Source organism: Amblyomma mixtum, chromosome 6 (assembly GCF_055824585.1).
Source record: "Amblyomma mixtum isolate Tamu chromosome 6, ASM5582458v1, whole genome shotgun sequence".
Taxonomy (NCBI): Eukaryota; Metazoa; Arthropoda; class Arachnida; order Ixodida; family Ixodidae; genus Amblyomma; species Amblyomma mixtum.
In genome coordinates this window covers 138,302,140-138,326,298 of record NC_143017.1, presented here as the reverse complement: position 1 = coordinate 138,326,298, position 24,159 = coordinate 138,302,140, and the positions used below count along the sequence as shown (strand labels likewise).

General features: G+C 50.3%; 1 protein-coding gene across 1 annotated transcript in view; it reads right to left on the bottom strand.

Moving 5' to 3' along the window:
- LOC149340560 (cell adhesion molecule Dscam2-like) overlaps positions 1-9,212 on the bottom strand; it is a 135,038-nt gene extending 125,826 nt beyond the window's left edge. The window contains exon 1 of the mRNA XM_089549369.1: positions 8,930-9,212. Coding sequence (XP_089405495.1) covers positions 8,930-8,981 — 52 coding nt within the window. The 5' untranslated portion in view covers positions 8,982-9,212. The remainder of the gene's footprint in view (positions 1-8,929) is intronic.
- Positions 9,213-24,159: the final 14,947 nt, after the last annotated feature.

Genomic DNA, 24,159 nt, shown 5'->3' with positions numbered 1-24,159 from the left:
AACGATCCCATTGACTTTTTAGAGAACGTTCGCCCTCGCGGTAAGCAGGTAGTGCGCTGGTGCTGCGCGGCAGTCGCAACGAGCGGGTAAGGAGACCGGACTTGGAGAAAAAAACGCACGTCGTCACGGCCGACAGGAAAAAGCGCAAGCTATAGACAGGATAAACTGAAAAAAAAAGAAGCTGAATAAAAACAAAACAAACCCCTCCTAAATCACTGAATCTAGTTTTATGCTCCGTTCATTTTCCTTTCCGGCCTTCAGCGAGATCGATATTCCCAGGCAAGATGCCAGCGCGCACCTCCAAACGCGCCGAACAGCTGTTGAGCACCCAAGGCGGAAAAGCAAGCTTAGTATATATTTTTCGAAACGTCCCGTGCCAGCAACCGACGATTCCAACGGGATTCTGTTGGTCACAGTTCAAGCTGACCAAGAGGGCAAGGCTAGCCACCTTAGCGAGCCTGTACCTGGCGCACGAGCCGCTGGTAAGTTGCTGTCGCTGTTTCTGAGGGCACGCACTCACAGGCCACGACAGATGAGGTAGGCACACTCATCCACGCGTCGCAGCGTCTTCGCTGTGCTACGCACAAACCTTTCCAAGAAATGCTCTCAGCGCGTTGCCGCCACAGAGAAAATGGGCTGTTTGACGCTCTCCTACCTGCAAACATACGAAGCGGGTGGTGAAAGCGCAACCGTTTCGCGTATACGTTTGCAACGGTCAGCGTCAGCGCTTGTTGTGAATCTGCTGTGCAAACAAAAAAGCTCCTTTTCGCGGCGGTGATATCTCGTTAAGTCTAGTAAAGTGCTAGTCTGCCCCTCACATGTGATTCAAGGAGGCAGTATTCTCAACTACGCGGCGTTCCGGACCCACCGGCTGCGGCGATGACTGCACGGCTCAACGGCGATGCCTCACTCAGCACTGTGACGACAACGGTTGAAGGAGGACCAATAGGACTCTTTCACATTTAACGCGAACGGGCGAACGAGAGATAAAAGAAGTGAGAAGGAAGGTATGTAGAATCGGACGGAAGGCGAGGGAAAATTGTAGCACCGCTACACTGGGTGCCAAAGAACAAAGTAGAGATGGGAAAGAGCCGAGGAGGAGGGTTATGCTTCCAGGAGAAGGTATCTGGGCGGCGGCGGCGTCGCAGGAATCCCGTCTGGCTTCGGGGAGGAATCGATTGCTGCTTGCGATGGCCTGACCTCGGCAAAAAGGTGCCAGCCACCGAGCGAAGCAGCGGCGGCAGGCAGCAGGTCGATGCGGCGCCCCGGGCGGAATAGCCGAGAAACAGCAACCCCTCTCCGACACCCCGAAGGCGGCCGGCCGGCCACGTGCGAACAGTGCAGGCGTCGAGTGCCGTAACACGGCAGCAGCTTGCAGCCGTGAGCGCCTCGACGCGCTGTTGTGACGGGACACCATGTTCCTTCGTTACCCGAAGCTGCGATACTAGCCTACAGGACACTCACAGGCACTGGTTCGGCTGGGGTTTTAGCCAAATTACAGGAGTGAAGACTTCTTTGGTTTGGCCATGTGAAGAGAGATGGACATCGAAGGGAAGAGGGCCCAGGGACGACCAAAGAGGAGGAGAGAACTAATGGAGATGTCAGTGGATACAGCTCACGACATAAAGAAGTGGGGAGCACTTATTAGAAACAGCGACTTCTTGAAGAAGTTGCTCTGCAAATACAACAGTAAATACGAAAAGTACAGGAGAAAGTCCCCGTGGAGTGCTCCAAGCGCACGCAGTAGACACGGGCCGCCCTCAGATCGTATTCACCAAGATGTCAGAGGGAGGCGGGCGGTTATGCGTGCATCGCGACTAGAAAATCCTTCGTCACCATGAAGGTAATGTAACAGTTTGCCGTTCCTCCTTGCCGCATGGACGAGGCACGAGCCATCCGGTAATTTTCCAGCACTGTTCTCGACGATGTGATCACGTCTCTAGCTACGGCAACCACACGCGTTCCGTCGTCCTTGCCTCACAACAACACTGACTAACGCAGGTGTGCTGTTGTGAGGAAATAACCGTGGAACTTGAACTGGAAGAAGGGAATCCGCGTTTACAAAAGCCGCAGCGCATAGTTGCTTCACGGTGAAGCAAACGCAGCGCAAACACGTTATGAATTTCAACTTTCTGTTTCTCTGCAGCCAAAGCAAGGCGGGAAGGGGAAGGAGACGGACCTTTGTGCAACCCCATGCAGTGGGGAGTGGGTTTTTCATTGTTCGGGCTAGATGGCTAGATGCGCGGAAGGGTGTGGGGAGAAGTTGGAGAGACGGTGCGGGGCCGCTATGGCTAGCTAGTGCTGAGGTAGCTCACTGCCCACGGCACGGGGTCAAAGTCCCATTCCCCTCATTTTCCTCCCAGTCTCTACTGCACTGCCACATAAAGCTGTCGTACCAAAACTCCGTTTATTGCAAGGAGTAGCAAGGGCGCCTCGACTATCCGCAGCTCGTGCGGTGAATCGAAGAGCGCACAGCGATACGGTCGAGCCTTCCAGTTGCAGGGCTCGATGCAAAACCTCAGAGCACAGAAAAAGCGTCCATAAGCGCCTAAGGCAGGCATCCGTCCACTCGGGCCCCTTTCCTCGACGCTTTATCCAATCAGCGTTCCTCCGGAACCCGTCCACTGGCTATCGTGAATCAGTGAAACCTGTTCCAGCGCCCAAGCAGACTCATCACCAACACGAGGGAAGAAGTTCAAAAGAACGAAATCAGCTTGCTGCCATAACCACACATTTCGATGTCACTACGCGAGCTTTTCGTTTCTTTTTTTTCTTTCTTTCTTTATTGGCTGTCCGAAAGATGCTTTCACTCTTTGCGCGCAGGCAGGAAACACGGAGAGATGGACGAGCCGGCGAAGGTCGCCTATCAGGCGACGGGCCCACGCGCCCCAAGCGGCCACCACAAGCGCCGCTATCTCGACAGGAGATTGCTGCTCGAGGCACTCGGCGCGTGGGCTTTGCAGGACTGGACCTCAGCAAGCAGGACTAGCAGAGATGGCAGGAAAAACAGCGACGAAGACGCAAGAAGGGGGGGGGGGGGGGGGGGGGACAGTGCACAGCCTACGTGACCCCGACGCGGAGCCAGGTGTGCCCCCTCCCGATAAGGGACAGGTGGCGCCGGGCAAACATGGAGGATGAGGAGGAGGAGGAGGCATGTGCCTTGCTCGTGGCAGAAGCCCTGTCTTCTTGCCGCGCTAGCTCCGTAGTGCACATGGCTTCTCCTGATACGCGGCATCAGGAAACCGCATAAAGTGAACTTTCATAGCTGATGAGTTCTTGGCGCGAGCTGCTCGCTATACACGAGGTCGTACTGTTTTAGGACAGCGACCGGCAAGTTACAGATATAATGTACATTTGAAAACACGGCCGTCTGCACAGACTGAGATGACAAATGGACTATGTTGTGTAGAACGGTCGTTCAGAATGTCTAAGCTGAGAAACTTCGTGATTCCATTTAGCATACAACTGGTTCTTCGTATGTAGTACAAGACCAGTAATAAATTCCGAAAGAAGCTTAGGCACTGAATACGAGATTGAGTCAATGAATGGCATGCCCTTTGCCAATGCACTTGTAAAGAACAACAAGAAACTTTCAGGGCACTGATTTTTTTCATCTTACGTTTCTCGATGTAACAAGACATGCGTAATAAGGTCGGCCCGTGTTCCAGCACAGTCTATAGGACAATAAACTGGTGTCCATAACAGGCATGTCCTCCCATTGTATAGCAGTATAGAGAGGCTACAAGGTGGTGCATAACTGTCATGTCAGCCTCGTCCATTGTTAAACCGCGAGCGCGAATGTTGGCAGCGATTCAAGAAGCTGAGTGGACTTGCTATGTGACTCATTTCCGAGCCCGAGGGCATCGTGACGCGCGCCAGGGAGTCGACGAACGCCGCGTGGCTTGCCGGTATGTTTGAGTCGCTAGTGTTGCGTGACTGCGACGCTCAAGCGCGGCTACGCCAAAAACTAGTTGACGATTACCGGTGCTCACCTCTGTTCCTGCGAGAGCGCTCAAACGGCACTCTCCATTCGAACGTTAAATATCCGCAGTTTCAGCAATGGTGATTCTTCAATAAGGCAGCTCGTATAAAGGCCACGTGGTATTGCATGACTCAAAGAAAAGAAACAGGACGGATAAGCACTTGTCTTGCCGCTTCCTCTTCACTGTGCAGTGTTGCTCTTTTCTTTGTACTGACAACACATGCCCCGCGCAGCCATTCTACCTGCGCATACCTGTCCCAGAGAGCCCTCTCTGCACGAGCAAGACACTTCCGCGAATCCCAAAGCGGGTACTCGAAGGCAAAGAGGACCACCAAAACATGGGCCGTCTGCAGTGAGCCACAGAAAGAATGCGAATATTTGCGAATGAAAAAAAAAAAAATCTTTCCCTCTTGTCACGCCAGGAAACGGAATGAAAGGAGCCCTAGAGGTAAAGGGATCGGCGTCGGCAGCGACATCTAGCCCCGGCTCCCCGAGAATGCGCGTCCGCCACAGGGTTGGGGAACAGAGGGGAGCAACGGCCTGCAACCAGGGAGGTGGTAAAGCACAATCACCATCTCGGAAAGGGGGCCAGCAGTGCTTCCCTACTGGGTCCCCCCATTGTCGCTTTTCGAGGGACGCGGGTCTTTGGTTATTCTTGGAGGGGGCAGCACCGAGCAGGAGAAGAGCAGGCGACGGAGTTATCTGCTCCCTCCGAACTGGCTGCAGGTAAGCTCCGCAGACAACCGAAACTACTCTCTGAAGAGAAACAACAACAAAAAAGGAGGAGTGCCGCAGAAGCACAAAAAACGAGCACCTCCCCTTAACGAGGGGTGAGGCGCCAGGACGGTCCAAAAGGAAAGCCGCCCGCAGAGGGCTTATGAAAGAAAGGCTGGGGGCGTCCCTTTTCCTAGCCCCGCATGCTTGTGCATTAGGGCTAGCGAGAACGAGGGCTCTGCTAGAGAACGGGGAGGTGGGCCAGGAGGAAGCCGTGCTTCCCTACTGGGCAGCCGGTCCCCCCGCCCCCCCCCCCCCCCCCCCCCCCCCCTTACTTTTGTCGTTTTCCAATCACAGACGAAATCACGTGGCGGTTTTCCATATTCCCTGATGCGTAGTGAGACGATACATCGACAGCGTGCGCTGTAGACCGCGCGATGTCGTATGGTACATAACATGGTGCGTGACAAGCGTTTGTTTGCAACCTCGAATGCATTCAAAGTGTTCAAAACAATTGACCTTGAAATTCAGCAAATATGGAGACATTTAGTATAGACCTTCCGCTTACCAAGCTATGCCATTGGGCACGCGCTGGTTGGTCTTGACGCGGCAGGCGTTCGCGCATGCGTAGGTTGCCTCCATGCGTGCCACATGGAATAGATGGATGGATGTTAGGAGCGCACTTTTTGAAATGAGGTGGTGGCAGGTGCCTCCATGCTCGGCATTTCTTTATTTATATTCGCCATTTCTCTTTACATGCAAACACTACTGTATTTTACATTGGATCAATTAGTAACCCCGAACTTGTATCCTTATTTCACTACCCAGTTTTTGAGCCACCAGTCTTCTAAACGCTTTTTGCTAACGCCTACCGCAGATTCATTCGCCCATCACTTTTGTTGTCATTAACCCAAGGGCCACAATGTAATATGTTCAGTGCATCTACGGATTAACTACACACTGCACAAGTTCCTCATCTTGATCAAATTTACACCTGGCTGGCTGCTGGCGCCATCTAGCGCCCTCAGGGCGATCTGCGCATGCGTAGGGACGGTAGCTCTATGCTAAACGTTTCTAATACAACGCAGCGCGATCACTGAGAAGAAGAGCAGTGGTGTCATCCTTTCGCATTAAGCAACCGCGTTGCTTTCTTGCGAAAACGTTGTGATAATTTAAAAACGCCGCAGTACTGAGGACAAGACGTGTCAGCCAAAAACTTCTGTTTCTTTCGAGCAAGTGGCCTCAAGGTCTAGGGTGTTAGCCTCGAAACGTTGTGAACCTATATGACGGAGTCTCATGAGGACGGTCGACAGCGTGTTCGCGTATGCTGCCCGGCGACTGTTTATCACACGGGATCTGAAGAAGCACGAACGTGTGAAACAGATAGGCTGCCCCTGATATTTTGGGCTGAACAGCACCCGCGCGCTGGAGACAACTGGAGTGGACACTTGATAATGAGAGATTTAAACACACAAAGTCGCCTGCTTGGTACAACCACTGCCGACAAGTTATCTCCTATATTCATGGGTACACCCGGCCTGAAAGGTTTATGGGGCACATAACAGTATAGAGAACGGTGAACTTCGCCCAAGCTATCGAATGTAACCTGGAATTAAAATGTGCAACTTGCGCGTTGGTGCGAAAACATAGCACGCTGCCTGTCATCTTTGGGCTGTGCGCCAAGGCTGCACGGAAGTCGATCGACTTTTTCTAGTGGCGTGGACCCTCAAACTTCTGACGCCGGGCGTAAGCTTCAGCACCATCATACGGTAAACACGGTAACTACGGTAAGTGCAACCGTACGGCAAATGTTACTAGACAAGCCCGGCAACGGTAGCAACAGCAAGGCGTTACCGCATTTGCCGTACGGCTGTGCTAAAACTCTCTATTATCAAGGACGCTGCCGGAGAAGCCAATACTTTTTGTACGGCATAGCCGATGCTTACGCCGGGCTGTTGCAACGGTTTCCAGCCTGACGTTTCCCTTAGCGTCAACGTGTTCAGTAAAACCTTGTAGAGTAATTTCCGTGACCGTACTGTCCGTGAGTCACAAGCTCTGTATATCCCGAACCCATAATGAGCGCGACTTTGACAAGCAGTTTGTGAGAGTGTGACGCCTGATTCCTCGGCTATCCCTCGACGCAGAGAACGGTAAGAACCGGGTGTTATATCCGTGTGTTCTTTGCGCTGTTCCATTTAAATAAAGCGATGAATTACCAACTGGCCCAGTCAGTCACTCCTGCAGACGGACACTAACACACACTCAAGTACAACCTGCAGGATACCGAAAATCGTCCCTCGCGCCAAGCCTACGCGGATAGAAAGCCCTCTAGGAAGAACAACAGAACTTCATTTTATACGAGTGGCCTGTGCGATTGAGGGCGCTGAAACTTTATGTGGGGCGTTATCGACTGCACAGACCCTCTATTTGCAGTACAGTACCCGGGTTCTAGTAATGGGTGGAAGACATTGCGAAACTATACATTAAACAAGGTGGCGCTTGCCACCGCCACGCTACAAAAGGGAAACTTCTATTTATCTATCCACGCATACGCACGTGACACGAGAAGGTTATATAAAACTTGTTAGTATATAACGTATAGTGCATAAATAACATCTAATAAATAAGAGTACATTGTAGAAAAAGGTTGGTCAGATGGTTCTTGATAATCACAAAGTGAACATGGCCCCGCCAACGATGAACGCTTTGCCCAGACGAAGCCCAGTCCTCTTGTCGAAACGTTGGCAAGCACTTTGAGATTGTCCCTCCCTTGTTCACTGTGTGATTAATAGTAAATAAGTTTGCGAAGATAGGTAGCCGCAGTTGGCAAAGGACACGGGTTAATTGTAGGCTTATTGGAGAAGCCTTTTGGTGTAGTGGGAATAGGCTGGTGATAACGATGGCATAACTTCCCTGATTCTGCCAGCCTCCATCGTGTTTTTTTTTTTTTTTTTTACGCAATTCTTCCGCTCACGGCAATAATCGTCTTTCGGCTGCTAAGTTGACACTCCTCGGACCGCTCTTCGCTTTGGACCTCTGCCTGCCACGTTCGCCAACGATTCAACAAAAATACGACTTAAAATTTTGTTTCCGTTTGCGCCGACGAACCATCTTTCCAGAGGCACAACAAAGGGGGACTCGAGAAAGCCAGCGCTCGTAAAAGGCAATTTGCCAGACCGTGCGGCTATCCCGGAAACCAATAAGGCAAGACACCAGCTACACGACTAAGGACGGAGACACTCAAGGACTCTGCCGTTGAGGTATTTTGTGTTCGGCAGACGAGGGAAGCGCGCGCGCCAGGCAGAACGCCTCCGCTAGAATCGCGTCCGCAAACTTTGCCGCGCCCAAGACATCAGGCTGGAAGATACGGGAGATGCATGGAACAAGTAGTTTGATGCAAAAACGCTTAACTAGAGAACGTATGGCTTAGTCATAACAACACCAAAAGAGCGCATTTCCTTTTGAAACTTAAGCCACTACCATTGTAGTGGCTTCGTTCATAACACTTCGTTCATAACACAACGCGCAAAACAATTTCCACATTCTTCCATATCGCTGCAGTCGGAGTACTGAAACACGAGAATATATCAGAAATCTATCCGTAACCGACGAAGGGCCACTCTGGAACACCTTCAAGCCATAGCTGGCCATGGTCCTGGAGCCACCGTAAACGCGAGACTACCGCTTTCGCTGGGAACCTGTCAGGCGTGCTGTTCACGATGCTGTGAGCGCCTGCACAATTATTTTCAATGCTCGGTGCGAACAGACAAATAAAAGCAAGCAAGACACACGGCAAGACCGTTAAAGGTCCAGGGGCGCGAACGAACGACCAATCGCTACAGAGATCGTGCTCGAGTGCGCAGCACGCCAAGCGGAACATTGCCGGCGCCTCTTTTAAAGGCGTTCGCAACGGCCACTTCATAACGAAGCCACTTTCAGATAATATGCGAAACATGCAAGTCCCTTCGACGGTTACAACGTGCGCAAGCGTCGGTCATTTTCGTCCCAAAGCGGACCGCAAAGACTTAAAAGCACGTTCTTAACGAATCTTCGCTAACGTGTGCGACCACCCGAGCAGGGCTCCGGGCAGGTACTGCGTGTGCGGGTTGAACATGAGGCAAAACGTAAACTTTACGCGCTAAGCTTGTGCGTTGTTACATGTAGTTCAGATGTTCCGTTTACTACTACCGTCGATGTGCATACTCCCTCAAAGAGCTCGACACTAGGCCTCACCTGTGAAGAGGCGCCACCGGGAGCAAAGTCCGCTGTCTTTCGATTGAAGCATGGTGGTGCTGTACTTGTGAGCGAACGCACTGGGCAAGACACGCACCGACGCACACAAATGCAATCCTCAGGCAGTGTCACCGCACGCGTATTCCTCGAGGGCTGTCACAGTGCGCGCGCGCGCGGGTAGTCACGACGCGTAGGCAGCCATCGTCGTTGCAACCACCGTGAACCGCCAACACACCGTCGGCCTGGGCGAGCCGACCGACTGGTTCTTCGCCCGCCTGTTCCTCGCACCGGCCTAGCGCGGAGGAAAACGACGCGCCCGCCGCCACTCGTTGCTCTCCGGAACTAACTACGAGCCGGCTCAAGAAGACGGCTGCCCCTTCGCCCCGTCCAGCAAGGCGCGGCGTCAAAGAGTGCGCATGCAATGATTAAAAACTGGAAATCCAGAGCGTCAATAAGGATTACAAGGTTCCAGATTGTTTTTTTGCCATTAAAGGTAAGTTTTTTTTCTTTCACTTTCGATGTAGCGCTGATTGCAAGGATCAAAGCCATGCAGAGTGGAAGCGGGCTATTTAAGCAGAGTCGTGTAAGTCTTAAAATACACCTAGCTGGAGTAAGCGTACTGCGACGTAAAGAAGCTGTTTTGCAATTTTACTGAAGGGTAAATGTTTACTCTAACTCAGCACGTGCAACACCGATAATTTAAAAGGTACTGCACTAACCAAGCCGGAACGTGATAGACTATCGTTGTGTGCTGTGCCGAGGCGCTGAGAGATGACCGAAAAGTGAGAATTTCTTTCCCAGGCACACACTGCTGAGTAATTTTGCCATAGTGAAACTGACACAGCCCTAATGCAGGTCGTCCCTTGGGGGTGCATGTTAGAAATTCGTCATTTTGCGATTGGACGACAAACTGATTGGCAATTGGTCGCCAAAGTAAGCCGCGGACACGCAAGGCTGCACGTGAGACATTCGTCATTTTGTGATTGGCGATGACGACAGATTGCGGATTGGCCGCCATATTAAGGTACAGTCACGCAAGGCCGATTTTAGTCCGCAGACCGTCGGCAAACGCCGTTTCTGTGTTGTCCTCGTCACACTAAAACGACACGACGATTCCCTGCCCGCACACACAATAGTAATCGCCGTCTTCACTTCGCCTCGCTCGCCGCGCCGGCTCGCATGGCAGTTGATTTCAGTACTAGCTGTTTGCTTCTTTTTGCGGCTTGTTTAGCAAACAGCTAGTGTAGGCGGTTGGAAGGAGGGAAAGTAGGTCCTATTTGAACCATGCATTTCATGGACTTTTTCGTGGAAAAAAAAGAAAACAGTGCAGCATGGTTTCGCTATGTAAAATTTCTCGCTTAAAAGGAGGGGGGGGGGGGGGGGGGGGCGCCGATGACGACGACTGCAGCCTATAGCGCTACTGTTGTTTACATAGCTGCTTAGAAAGAGCCATACATGACTTGCACTGACGTCAGCAAAAGGAACCCTTCTAAACACACGTCCGCTACGTTTATGAACCAGTGATGTGCCGCGGCAGTGGTCGCCTTCGTGGTGGTGCCAGATGGTGTTGTTTTCCGCGTGTGCGTACGGGTTGTAGTGTCAGCATGGCTACGTGCGCTGTTGTGGGCTGCTCCAGTCGCAGCGATGCCAAAGGGAAGAAGAAAAAGCCAATCAGAGCGAATTTTTGTTCTGTGCTGAAATTGATATGTTGTTGTTGAAAAGTGTTTTAGGCCAAACTCAGTATGAGCCACGTGGCAGGAGTCGCTATTTCATGATTGGACGGGTCGAAGCTTCACTGGCTGCCCTGTTTATGGGCCATTTCTGGCCCTCGAGGCCTGTGTTGAGGAGGATGGCCCTCCACTGATTAGGGGTTGGGGAAGGGATGGGGAATATGGCTTTGCTTTTATGTTAGGCCCATTGCCCGTGGTAGAAATCCGCATTTACTCCACAGAGCTGACATTCTGGCCTGTGGAGTTCCAGGTACCAGGTGTGTAATGATTTTGGGGTGTGAAAAGTGTTGGTTTGTATCCTTCTTAATGTCATTTCCTTGTCCTTCACAAATTCTTTCGAGGGATTGGAAATTCTGATCGCTCTAGCCTTTAGTTCTGTAGGAATTCAGCAAAAGTGTAGAGTGACACATCACAGTTATGGTCATACTGCGACGCTGGTGAACATATTATGAGCTCTCTTTCAAAATTTGTAACCTTGAGAATTCGAGCGGCCCGTTCACCGAACCGGTCCTTGATGTGGTGGAAAACCACTGCGACCGGACCAAGACCGTGAGCGCGAAGTGCCGCAGCTTGTGGTTGACACGCACAAAGCCCTCAGGATACCCGCCCATGAGCCTCGGAAAACCGGTAGCGCCATATTGAGACAGCTGGAGGCACTGCGGAGCGTAAAGGAATGGCGGTGAAAAATAAAAATCAATAACCAGTCATGCGTAATAATTATAGACTGTTTGCTCGCTTTCTCGTTGCATACTTCTTAGTTTTTTTTAGAATTTCATCATTGTGGCTCGGGTCAGTGAGATATGACAGGCAAGGGCAAAATATAACAGACTTGGGCAAGCGGTATACATGATCCATGGTATGATGGGTAGCGCAAACCAAACCGAAGGACAGAACAGATACACACACCACACTCGCTAACTTTTGACTGAAACATTCCCAGACGACCAAGACGAACGCGACATGGTAGAATTAACCGGTGCATGCGTCAGAAAAAAAAAAAAAAAAAATCCGTGAAAGAGAACAACTAGGAAATAAAAAGTTGAATCACCTGTTTTCGAAAATTAGGAAGGTCGTCTTTCTTTTGGACAGAGAAGGCGTGCCAACACATTTATCTTGCAAAGCAGCGATCTGCGCGCAGCTTTTATTACTTTACGAGTTATTAGTCCTTTTCCGCCACTGAGAGTCAACGCTCTTTCTGTGCAAGTATTTAAACACCTTAGCTGCCCACCTGCTAATGCTCAGTTTTCTCAGGCGTTATTCATATAATATTTTACTAATATTATAATATTTAATTTAATTAGAATATTATCATTTTATAATATTTTACTCTGAGCTTCGCGTGATTCGAACGATGTCCAGCCCATATCCCCCTGTACTGCCTCGTTTGTGGTTTTGCCGTGGGCGTCAAGTGCTAATCCAACAGCTCTCTGATTTCTATTTAGTCTCGACTGAACTTCCGCCTTTAGGCACAAAACTGCATTCCCGAAAGTAAGCCCTGACACCATTATTCCTTTCCACATACCTCTTAGTACTTTTCTTTTATAGCGATGTTTATTGCCTCAGGGCATAAAAGGGTGTGTAATGATGGATGACGAGGATGCTTAAAGAATTGAAAAGCTTCTCTGATCTAATGAGTACTTCACACCTGATGTACCTCCATAATGCTCCATTCTTCATTATCACGGCGCCTCCGCCCTTTCGCCGTATACATGCTTTCCCATGTGTATCTGTCCTTAGTTTATCCATACCTCGAGTTATTTGTATTTTGCCAGCCTGGGTACCGTATACCAAAAAAGAAAAAAAAAAAAGAAAGACCGATTTTTTATTTAAATTTTATTTGTACAACAATTTTTGTGCGCTTTGTTGTTGAAGAATAAATGGCGAACGATATAGACGTTGTACCATCACTCATGCTTTGAATATTAACGGTTACGTGAGCAATATTCATTGCGATACCAGAGGAGAACTGGTCGTCGGCTGAGATATCCCACCACGACGTGTCCAGGAAGGTTCAATCACCTGCCCGGGCATTTCATGAGCGGAGTAAGCGGCCGTCATTACTCAGTTCGGGAAAAGGGCTTTGTTCCTTCCGACAAGGTGGCTGGTCGGCTCTCCTTGTGAAGCCAACAAAAGGGAGGACCCCTCGCTGGCGTCGCTGTGTCCCGTGGTGGGGTAGACATGAACGAGTGGCTCCTTGCCGCCCCGACGAGGTTGCTGGCCACGGCAACGGCAAGTGAACGGCACCGTCGTCACCGCCGTCGCCGAACCGGCGCCAAGGCAAGGCAACGGTGGGGGTACGGCAGGACCACGATACCTCGACAGTCACAACGAATTGTACTCGCATAACTACCAACCTGTAGAACGCAGAATTGTGTGTAATAATACGGTGAACGAGCAAAGTAGAGAACTACCTTTAGCATCACAGACAAAGCTTTCCAGTTCTACACCGAAAATCACATCTCGCCCCATGACAGCCCGAAAACAAACAATCGGGAAGATGTGCAAGTGCTTTTAGGGGGGGGGGGGGGGGGGGGGGTCGCCTAGGACTGCCACTTTCCCCTCATTGCCAGCTGCATCGTCTTCTGTCGGTTGTCCAAGTGCACTTGCGGCAGGACCCACTCCGCTGGCAGGGCTGTAGCAATCTACATGTCACAACAACAATATGTTCTATTGATTCTTCTTCTTGCCCGCAAAACGTACACATGACGTCCGCACTGTCTTCGCCGGAAATCCATACTTGCTCATCGGAAATCCATAAAGTAGGGTATTCCCAAGATAATTGTCGATGAACCGTTCCTGTGCAATGTCTATTTTGTGCGTATACAGTAGAGGCCGAGAGCTGGCTTGACCACCGCTGCGCTGGTTTTCCACAGCTCTCTCTCCGTCGTTGCCACGCGCTCACGCAGATTCCCTTTATACCAGTAGGTGCCCTTAGTGTACGTGAGGCAATGGTACACAGTACTTGATCCCCAACTTTCGTACCCTGCTTTTCCAGCGCCTACACACACCAGAGAACAGCAAGCACCACTGCACCCTATGGACCCAGCGTTCCTCCCCGGGTGTCCACTAGTGCATCTCGAAACTGGCCTCTGCTGCTTCTTGTGTCTGGAAGGAGGACCACCCGACGTTTCCCTGCACCCCCACGTTCGGGATCACACGACGGGCACCCAAAGCCTGCCTTCCCACCTCTCTTTCGCTCTAGAAATTCTCGCATCACTGACGAAACACGCAGCACCATGTCAATCGCGACACCATCACCACCTTCCATATGATGCACGGAACTTCCTTCCTATTAAATGACCGCAGCGCATTGGCTCTGAGGGCACCCTGGTTCATGGAGGCCAATCTCACAATCTGCCAGGTATGCCGTCTGTGTCGGGGTCTATTCCGAGGTATCTGTAGATTGACGACCATGGGATTTCACGCCCTTGCAGCAGTAGTATACGGTTCTACGCCGGTCCTCACGTGAGACCAGCACAACACCCCAACCTTCTGGGCACTGAATCGTAGGCCTAACTGATCTGGATGTGCGGTTCACACATCCAGAAGCTTCTGGAAGCATGTCTTCGGGCCCGGCCACAAGTACGATGTCGTCGGCACATAACAACAGGCCTGGGAGGACCTGTTGCAGCACCCGCCCACTGCCCACGTACGTCAGGTCGAAACCCTCGCCACACCTCTTCAGTTCGCCCTCCACATCGCTTAGTAGCAGCATGAACAACAGCGGAGAGAAAGGGCATCCATGTCGTAGGCCACACTGCACCTTGATCGGATGAGAGCGGAGGCCCTGCCACTCCACAACTACGTTAGTGTCCGTTTAGGGAACGCAGAGCCAAGCGACTACATCTTCGGACAGTCCCTTGGGGCGTAGCCTATTCCACAGGGTTCCATGTTCTACGTAGCCATGGGCCTCCTCCACGTCCAGGAAGGCCACCCACAACTCTCAGTCCTAAACAAATAAATAAAAACAGCTTTGTATGTCTTTCCTTTTCTGTCGTCTTTGTCCATTTGAGCGCTTTCACTGTCAAGATGGAAAACCAACTCGCCCACTCAATTCCATTATTCCATTATTCAAACAAAAACAGATTGTCTTCCAACCGCGGTCAATGGCTAAAACCTTGCTGCAGCTCGCCCACCACCTTTCCCTAGTCCACTCATGCCTGGGTCCGTTTGTGTAGGGACCTGAGCGAACAACCTGTACAGAACTGGGTACACTGTGATCGGTCTGAATATCACACAGCTGCCGCGCTCGCCGGAGCATTTGAACAGGAACAGGATTCTTCCAAGTCTCCAATCAAGGGGTATTTCGCCTTGCTCCAGGTATGAGTCGCCCTCATTTTAATGTCAATGTACACGGCCCAGCTTATTTAGGAGCGATGCCGGGGCATCACCATTGCCGGGTGCTGTACCGACCGAAAGCCGACTGATAACATCCGAACCCAGAAGCCCGATCTGTCCCAGCCACTCTCGTGAATCCGCTTTCGGTCCGATTTGTCCCAGCCACTCTTGTGAATCCGTTTTCGGTCCGATTCCTGCCTCCGACTCCTCTTCAGGCTGCCACTGCTGCCCTCATTCTGACCTGCTCAGTCACCAGTTCTAAGCTGTTCTCTGACGAGAGCAGTTGAAGCTGTCGGGGGCCACGTGACTGTTGTTTCGGTGGTGCACGCGTCCGTACAGCTTTCTAAGATGCTGCCAGAATGTACGATGTGCGTTCCGTCCGCTTTTCTTTTTCTCATCCAGGAACCTTCTATCCGATCTTCTGCTGCAATAAACAGGCAGCTTTCCCCTTCTTCTCTAATACACCTCCAATAGCTGCAAAATAACTCGTTCGGGCTGCTCCGTTCTCTGTACTTCACCATATCCCACCAACTTGGAAGCGTGTCTGCCCCACTTCTCCTATGTTGCTTATTGGACCATTACCTGCACCCGTTCTACCAAAGCGTCATACTCTTCTACTGGTGTAGCTCCCAAACCATCTGCTAGGTGCTCTGTCTCAGCCAGACAAGAAATGCCGTCCATCCTCAAATGGCCGCAATGGCCGGGCGTTTCCACCAGATCCTAGCCGTATTCTGTTGTAGTCGCTTCCAACGTTATGGTTCCCTTCCTCGTCAACAGCCATTCTCGACAGGCGTGCGTACAGACCCGGCGGCATCAGCACGAAGCCTATTGAGAAGCTCCGATCCATAGACGCCCAGGTAATCTGCCTTTCACACTCTGACTGCAGATCCCCTGAAACTAAGTCAAATTCTTCGGCGGCACTGGTCAGCTCTCGTCCTTTCGCATGCGTAGCTCCGTCCAGCTCCTTCAGGAGGCCATTGAACTCTCCCACGATCAGCACTTGGTGGTCTTGTTGGAAAGTGCCAATGTCGTGTCTTAGTGACATATAGGTCTTCATTCTTCTCTTTAGCCGTATTTCCGGTCCACATACACAACATATGCCCGCCGCTGTCATCTTTACCGATAGCACCCCGATGATCCAGGATATGCCCTCGGCCTTCTCTTGTCCCAGCATAGTTCAGGATGCCCTGGCTGCAAGGGATCGGTAGTGCGTGCGGGGTCATTAGTACCGGCAATTCTTTCTCAGCACCCCGCCGCTGCAGTCTTCCCTGGACCTCCCCCCCCCCCCCCTCCCCCCGGCGGGAGGGAAGGCGACGAGCGCTCAAAACGAAGTGTCACCTTTCTTGGAATGATGCGGCCGCGCGCGAAGGCGAATAGCCGGAGACAGCGCGGCTAGCCGAGGACAGCGAAGGCTTGGGAAAGCTAAGTCGCCAGGGGACGCGGGTCCGAGCTCGCAGTGGCTTACAGCGGTAGCTGCCCGTTTAAGACTGATAATCCCTAATTTCGGGACGTTTAAGGTCGAGGGTCACCGGGGAAACCGATGGCACGTGCTGGCACGACTGTGTGTTTGCATTTGTTTTTGCTTTTATTTTGTGAGGGAAAGAACGTTTTACCTTACGGAAGCTTGAGGGCTGGCCATGCTCTTGATGAACCAGTCATGTTAAGAGTGTAACATGATTGAATGCCACCAAATGTGTCCTGGGCCTTTAGGTCTTTCAAACCGGGCCCCGGAGTCGAAAAACTGAGTATAGCCCCCCCCCCCCCCCCTCCTCTATTGTTAGCCAGTTCCACCCTTTGTTGTTTCATCTTTCTGCTGCTTAATATGTCTCCAGTGCCTAAACCTGTATGTGATGTAAATATTTGTATATAAATCTTCAAGTACTCCCTTTATCCCTGCACCTTAACTCATCGCAAGACCGTCATTGGCGGGGCACCCCTGGTGCAAGGAAGGAGGAGAACCTGAACTATACTCTGGCGTTTCTTCCTTATCTCGGATACGGGTCTCCACTACGCCGAATAACTAAACGGTCCCCTTGCATTGCCTGGAATAGCCCTTCACATTTACTGTGGGCCCTACCTCCTTGTAGGTTCAGAAAGGGGATGCTGACCCAGGCACGCAGCCAGACATTTTCGGGAGGGGCCCAAAATTTTTTTGTACCGGGAGGAGGGGGGGGGGGGGGGGGGGGGTGCTGAGCTCCGGATCAGTTCTAAGGGGAGCCATGTCCATGGCTGCTGCTAGACGATGCAAGGGCACTACCCCTAAATAAACACGCAGCTGACGACCCAACCTTTGCCCAAGCACTTCAGCAGTATTTTCGTCGTACGGTCTGTTATGCGTATTTCACAATACTGCCCAGTTTGTCGACAAATTCCACCCTTTGCAGTTGAGCTTTCTGGAAAAATTGAGGTTATATGGTCTCTTGGAGCATCTCACAGAAGCACAAGGTTAAATACTGCATGACTGAAAAAGTTCCACTCACTTGCACCTGTTAGAAGGCGTAAACGTGCGTCGGTAACCTTTATCGCCAACCCGGCCAACAGAAGCAGCTTGTTCTTCATCGGGTACGCGTATTCAGCGTCCGTGAAGTGGTCGGAGCAAAGGCGATAGGCGTTGTTTAGCAGACACCCCACATGCCCCGCCAAGTCCCTCCGATTGGCGCATTTGAGCCACTTACCACACCTGTGACAATAAAACGATTTGAATAAAGAAAAAGTTGGTGAGTTCCTCTTAATGTTTGCAAAACCACGCGACAAGGGATTGCGGTGTGTTTGAAAATAATGATTCCGCGATGCGTACAGTTGACTTTTCCACTACTCTTAGTTCGCCGCCACCCTCTTATGGCCCAACATTAGAGAGTTATAGCATAGCGCGATCACGATCCGCTACAGTGATCCGCTATATACCGCGCGCCGCCAGGCGGGCCTGCAGCCTGCTGACAGCATGCTAAAAGCCCTTGGTGCCTGCCGGCTACTGCCGGCACCTGGCAGTTGTCGTCTGCTCCGACAGGGGGCGTAAGGCGTCAATGGGTGACCACATTACGTAGGTACATACCTCATTGCGCCAGGAAAGGCTTTCGCCTTGCAGCCCTTTAGAGAGCCAAAGTGCCCCCTGAATTTTTTTGCTTTCTTTTTTCTTCTGCAGATATGAATTTAATGCTTACGACGGGTTGCATTCACGCGCCGGCAGCTCTACAACGTTCGTCAGTTCGCAACAAGCCCCGATGACAAGCTCATATTTCTGAGTCACGTATTGTGCTTGGCCAACAGCCGCAGAAATTATCGCGTCAAGCATGAGCATCGCTATCGCCGCCGTCGAGTTTGACTGTTGCTTTTGTGGCCGAAAGGGCATAGTTTTGAAATTTATCTGTCTTTTCTCTGTATGCTGATCGTCACCGTCGCGTGACTATGCTTTCAAAACAAAATCACCCCTATACTGCCGGGCATCGCGCCCCGCCATCGACGTCACACGCGCTAACATGAAAGCTACAATACTACTGCCGAAAGCAATTTCGATTGTATCTAATAATGCTCCCAACTACCAAATCGAAATGATTACTTGGTATTAGAGTCTGGCGTTTAAAGATTAGAAAAAAATCTTTACGTCTAACATCTCCTGTCGCAAATAACGCCATAAAGTGGCACGCACCATAAGGGCACAAATACCATAAACAGAGCATAATAGCAAAAACGCAGGGAAGCTCGAAATGTGCACTAACGTTGCAGACCGCGCGCGATATCCAGCAGGACTTCAGGATTCCTCGAAAAATATATTTACTTTGCGCATATAACTGTCAGTGCATGCACAAATATACTATTGAACACTTAGTCTTCTTCACCAAGTTTGGTGAAGTTATGTTCAGGAAAGGTGTTTGGTGAAGTTAGCGTCCACCAAAACTCACATAACTAAGCGCAAGTGACCGCGGCTTACCTGGTTGCGACTGCGAGAAGGATGAAAAGGAAAGTGCACGGGCCTGCCGACTGGCTCAAGTCGAGCCACCACCGCTGCCACGTGCAGATAGAGAGGAGTTAAAAGATAAGAGGAAAGCGAAAAGACGCGCGTAGCAAACAACCGCGTCCGCCGGAGCGGACGCTGGCTGAAAAAACAGAAGCGGCCGTAGCCGCGGTCCTGGCTTACGTTTCATCAATTGGGAATCGGAAGAACTTGACACAGCTTTTAGCACCACATTGCAACTCAAGACACGTGATAGTCTCTGTACCATTGTACGCTGGAAACGTGATGATAGTCGAAAATTTTACCCAAGCATTACGCCTTGCATGGCGAAGCTCGGATGCGCTCAAGAATTAGCGCCGCTTACGTGCATGCTCTCACGCATCGCCGCTCGCCGCAATCGCGAATGCGTGAGTATGCAAACCTGGTTTAGCACTTCAAAATGCAAAAAAAAAAAAAATGTGGCGGTGGAGAAGGACAACCAAATGAAAAAGTGAAAACGTAATAACTATAAAACCCGCCGCGGTGGCCTCAGTTGCAGCCTTCGGGCTACGGCCGCTTATCTGTTTTTTCAGCCAGCGTCCGTTTCGGCGGACGCAGGTTGTTGCGACGCGCGTCTTTTTTTTTTTGTCTTCCCTCTGAACTCTCTGGGACACTGATATCAACTGATATCTTTCAACTGATATCCGAACCGGGTTCAAATGCCATTTCATTTTCTATGCACGCTGCCTGAGCACAAAAAGAGTACACCAGGTTCGAAGGTGGTCACGTGACCTCAACCGTTCGTGACTATAGTAGGATACAACTTAAAAAAAAAAAACAGGAGTTCGATCCCGGTCGCGGCGGCTAGAATTTCTTTGGAGGAGAAATTCTAGAGGCCCGTGTACTGTGCGATGTCAGTGCACGTTGAAGAACCCCAGGTGGTCGAAATTTCCGGATCCCTCCACTACGGCGTCTCTAGCCTTAGTCGCTTTGGGACGTTAAACCCCATAAACCAAACCAAACCAAAAAACAGCAGTTGCTAACACTGAGCCACAGTCCGCGGCGTTCTGTATTACTCCGCTGGCCAATCGGAACAGTAAACGAAATCAGCTTTTTAATGTTTGACTATATCAAACAATCCACGCATCAAAATTCTAGAGCTCATAATTTTTTCTTGTGATAAGCTTCTTGTTTAGGTAACGAGAATCGTTTAAGCAGTGGACTACTTTTTCGTCGTAGAGGAATTCTGTGCGTGGAGGCTGAATGTGGGCGGAGCTTCACTGCAGACTTAAGTTGTATCCGACTATAGGTCATGTGAATTCGTCATGCTGAAAGCCGAACAGAGCTTTAAGACCTGTGGTTTGACATTCGTCATGCCTGGGTAGCAAAGGATTTCCCTACACGTGACCGTGTCAGACCGTGACGTCAAGGAGATACACAGCGTCGCTGACTGTTGTGTAGGCAAAAGGCACTGTAAACAAAAGTAAACCCAAAAGGGAGTATAAATGGTGGCGGCCACCCTTTTTACTCCATTTGTGAAAAGATTTACTCCATGAGTGTGGAGTAAAAAGGTGGGCTGTCCTCCATTTTACTCCTATGAGGGAATAATGGAGTAAAAATTAGGATTTACCTGCATTTACTCCAGTCTAGAAAGGGAGTTAATTGTGCCAAATACTCCACCAGTGCCGAAATTGAGTAAAAAACACCATTTTGTGCGCACCGCCACCTAGCGTCTCATCTGCTTCTGGAGTTCTGGTCAGTCGTTTGATAATGGCGGTGAGTGAAGACCGCGTGGTTACCATCGTCACTGGATCTCTGCTCCCTTCTGCTCCTTCACGGGCACCTGCCGCGGTACAAGATATCGGCTTGTCGCCGTTTTCCGCTACAGGCTGCAGAATTGAATTGCTCCTTTGAAGCCTCCAGTGCTCTAACCATACCTGACTTTCCTTTGTTAGTGTCGCCACCCGGTTACAGCCCCCACTTAGGCCTAATTCTCACAGGATTTTTTTCAGTGTGGTTCTCGCAGTGTGTTGCAGCAGATTATGTGTTGCGTGAACATGGAACTGTGGTAGAACATAGTGTCAACGCTGAGCTGTTGTCTGAGCTGATGTGGCTACATTTTTCCTAAGAAAGCAAACACGGTCATTCCAAACTACCATCAGGGTTTTCAACTTTTCTGCTCTGGTTTTTAGTCAAATATAGCGTGGTGCATGACCGTGAAAATTACCCAGCGACTCCTTTTCAGTTTTCAACTATTGAATATAATGTTACGTCCCTTTATTTACTAACATGGCCAACCAAACGAGCTCGTACAGCAAAAGGAGACGACACGCAGACGACTCCCGCCGCGTACGCCGCCGCTGGACTTGCAGACAGCTTGCAGTTTCCCAAGTTAGGTTCTGGGTGGCCCGCAGAGCTTGCCCGTTTCCGCCGATGTCACTGCTGTAAGAATGAGCCTGAATAAGAATAAATAAACATGACGCCATTTCTTGGCTCCATTTCTGCGGGCAGTAAAAAATTTACTCCCTTATACTCCAAAATAACTTCCTTATATAAGCAAACAAGGGAAGGGGATGAGGGGCTCGTTATAAATATGACAGAAGCCAACAGCCACAGAAACCAAGGGGCACAGGGGATTTTTTTTTAACTTTATTTTTTATTTTGTGGTGTTGATCAATTTAGAATATTACTGAATAAGTTATCGCTTAATGGTAATTGATTAGAAAAGCAGAAGAAAAAACAACCACATGCCGCCGGTGGGAGTAATTCGGAGGTCGTGGGTTCGGATCCCACCGGCGGCATGTGGTTGTTTTTTCTTCTGCTTTTCTAATCAATTACCATTAAGCGATAACTTATTCAGTAATATTCTAAATTGATCAACACCACAAAAAAAAGTAAAAAAAAAATCCCCTGTGCCCCTTGGTTTCTGTGGCTGTTGGCTTCTGTCTTATTTATAACGAGCCCCTCATCCCCTTCCCTTGTTTGCTTAATTGCTTAGCGAGGGCCTCGGTTCTGGCAGCCTTGACGCCATAGGAAGCTTAAGAGGGTTCTCACGCAGCTTCCACCCTCTTCGTTCGATGACGTTCTACGTCACACCTGCGGTAACTCAGGACGTTCCACGTCCGCCGCTTATGAACGTGGGTGGCGCTGATGAACACTCTCAAGGTTAGGTTACTTTTAAACATAAATACCCCCGAAAGCAGAAGATTTGACAGCTGTCGCCGTAGCTCAGAGGTAGAGCACCGAACGCGTAATTCGGAGGTCGTGAGTTCGGATCCCACCGGCGGCATGTGGTTGTTTTTTCTTCTGCTTTTCTAATCAATTACCATTAAGCGATAACTTATTCAGTAATATTCTAAATTGATCAACACCACAAAATAAAAAAATAAAGTTAAAAAAAATCACCTGTGCCCCTTGGTTTCTGTGGCTGTTGGCTTCTGTCTTCCTTATATAAGGGAGTAAATAAAAAACGCCATACATATCGAGTAAAAAAACATCCTTTTGGGTGTGCGTTACAGGATAAGTCATTTACTCCCTTTTGGGTGTTTTTTTTTGCTAACAGTGTACCTGAATAGTCTATTTAATCAAGCAGAATAAAACATTTAAGTTCGCTGCGCACTCGACAAAGTTCCAAAAAACATACAAATCGCATTTGCATGCCCTATTCAAAGTAGCTCTAGAAAACAGGGAGCACATCACAAGGCTCGTCATGTGAAAAAAAGCTGCTTCACGTCATGCATTCCGTCGTATACCACTCCTTGCACTTAGCAATCGAGTATGCTCTATCGGTCCAGAAGTTGAGACTACGGACTAGTTTCCCTGTATACCTCCTGTTTTATCGTTTTCGTTTAATAAGTTAACGCAGGGGTTCTCAAACTTTTTTGCTTGGAGGAACCCCAAAAGCCTTCAATAAGTTCCAGGAACCCCCCCCCCCCCCCCCCCCCCCCCGTTTTCACTTACCAGCAATGTTGTCGAGTGCATTTTTGCAAAGAGAGAGTTGCAAATGTTAAATGTTTATTACACAGATTAATACAAATACTAATGTGATGGGTGGTACTGCTTCCCTTTTAAGAGCAAGTCAAAGCGTGGCTCAGTAGCACTCAGAGCCAGTCTCATATCAGCTGCCGGGTCAGGGCCGGTGAGGGTTCTCGCGGAACACAAGAAGACAGCCCGCGGAACCCCTGTGTTCCGCGGAACACAGTTTGAGAACCCCTGAGTTAACGTATAGTCGCCCGCCGTAGCCGCGCTGTTGCTGCCAACTATGAGCGGAGAAGAAAGCCGATGCAGCGCTCCGCCAGGCAATTCCGTCTAGCGAACAGGTTGAAAAAGTGCTGTACGACTCTCCGGCCATCGATAAAATAATTGTAGGGCAGATTACACTCTCTTGTAAGACTGATGACACAGCGATGCTGTTTGAGTTTGGTTTGACTAAGTTAACCGTGATAACACTCGTCATTTCTATCTGTTGTCGTCTATAGTACCCCCCCCCCCCCCCCCCCAATGCAAAATGCAAATGCAAAACAAGCCCATGTGCTGAGCGAAAGTCAACGCACAAGCGGTCAAATTAATCCGGAGCCCTCAACTACGGCGTCTGCCATATCTCATGAGAGACGATGTCGTTCTCATTTTCGTTACTCTCTCTGCGACAGTACTGACTGGTCCCGACTTTTGCACGCACGTTAGCATGTTAATGGGGCTCATCTCATCGTCCTCATCACAACTCCATTCAGCACTGCTGGTTGTGTCGTCCTCCAGGTTGACAACAATAGCCGGTCCTCGGTCAACAACATCGTCGATGATGGGGCCCAGTTTCCTCATCACATCTTCCTCATTAATAACATGCTGCACATAATTCTTCCATTTCTCAGCAGTCACATGCGTGATGCCCTGCCAAACCAGAGGCTCCGCGTCTTGTTTCGACCGGCCACGAAACCCTTGACGTCGCTCCAAACAAGCTCTATCGGGTTCAGTTGGCAGTGGTAGGGTGGCAGGCGCACATTGAGATGGCCAGCTGCTACAGCGATGCAGTCCACACGGTATCGCTCCCCACCATTGTTGACCAGCTGCATGAGCTCGGCCTTCATCATGCCACTGCTCCCAGCGACAACTTCTCCGGACAGCCAAGCCCTTTTGAGGCTACTCATCCGCGGCACTTTACCCTTCTTGACAGAATGATATGGCGCGTTGCCCATCACTATAAGGCCTGATTCTCACAGCCGGTCTCCTCTCCG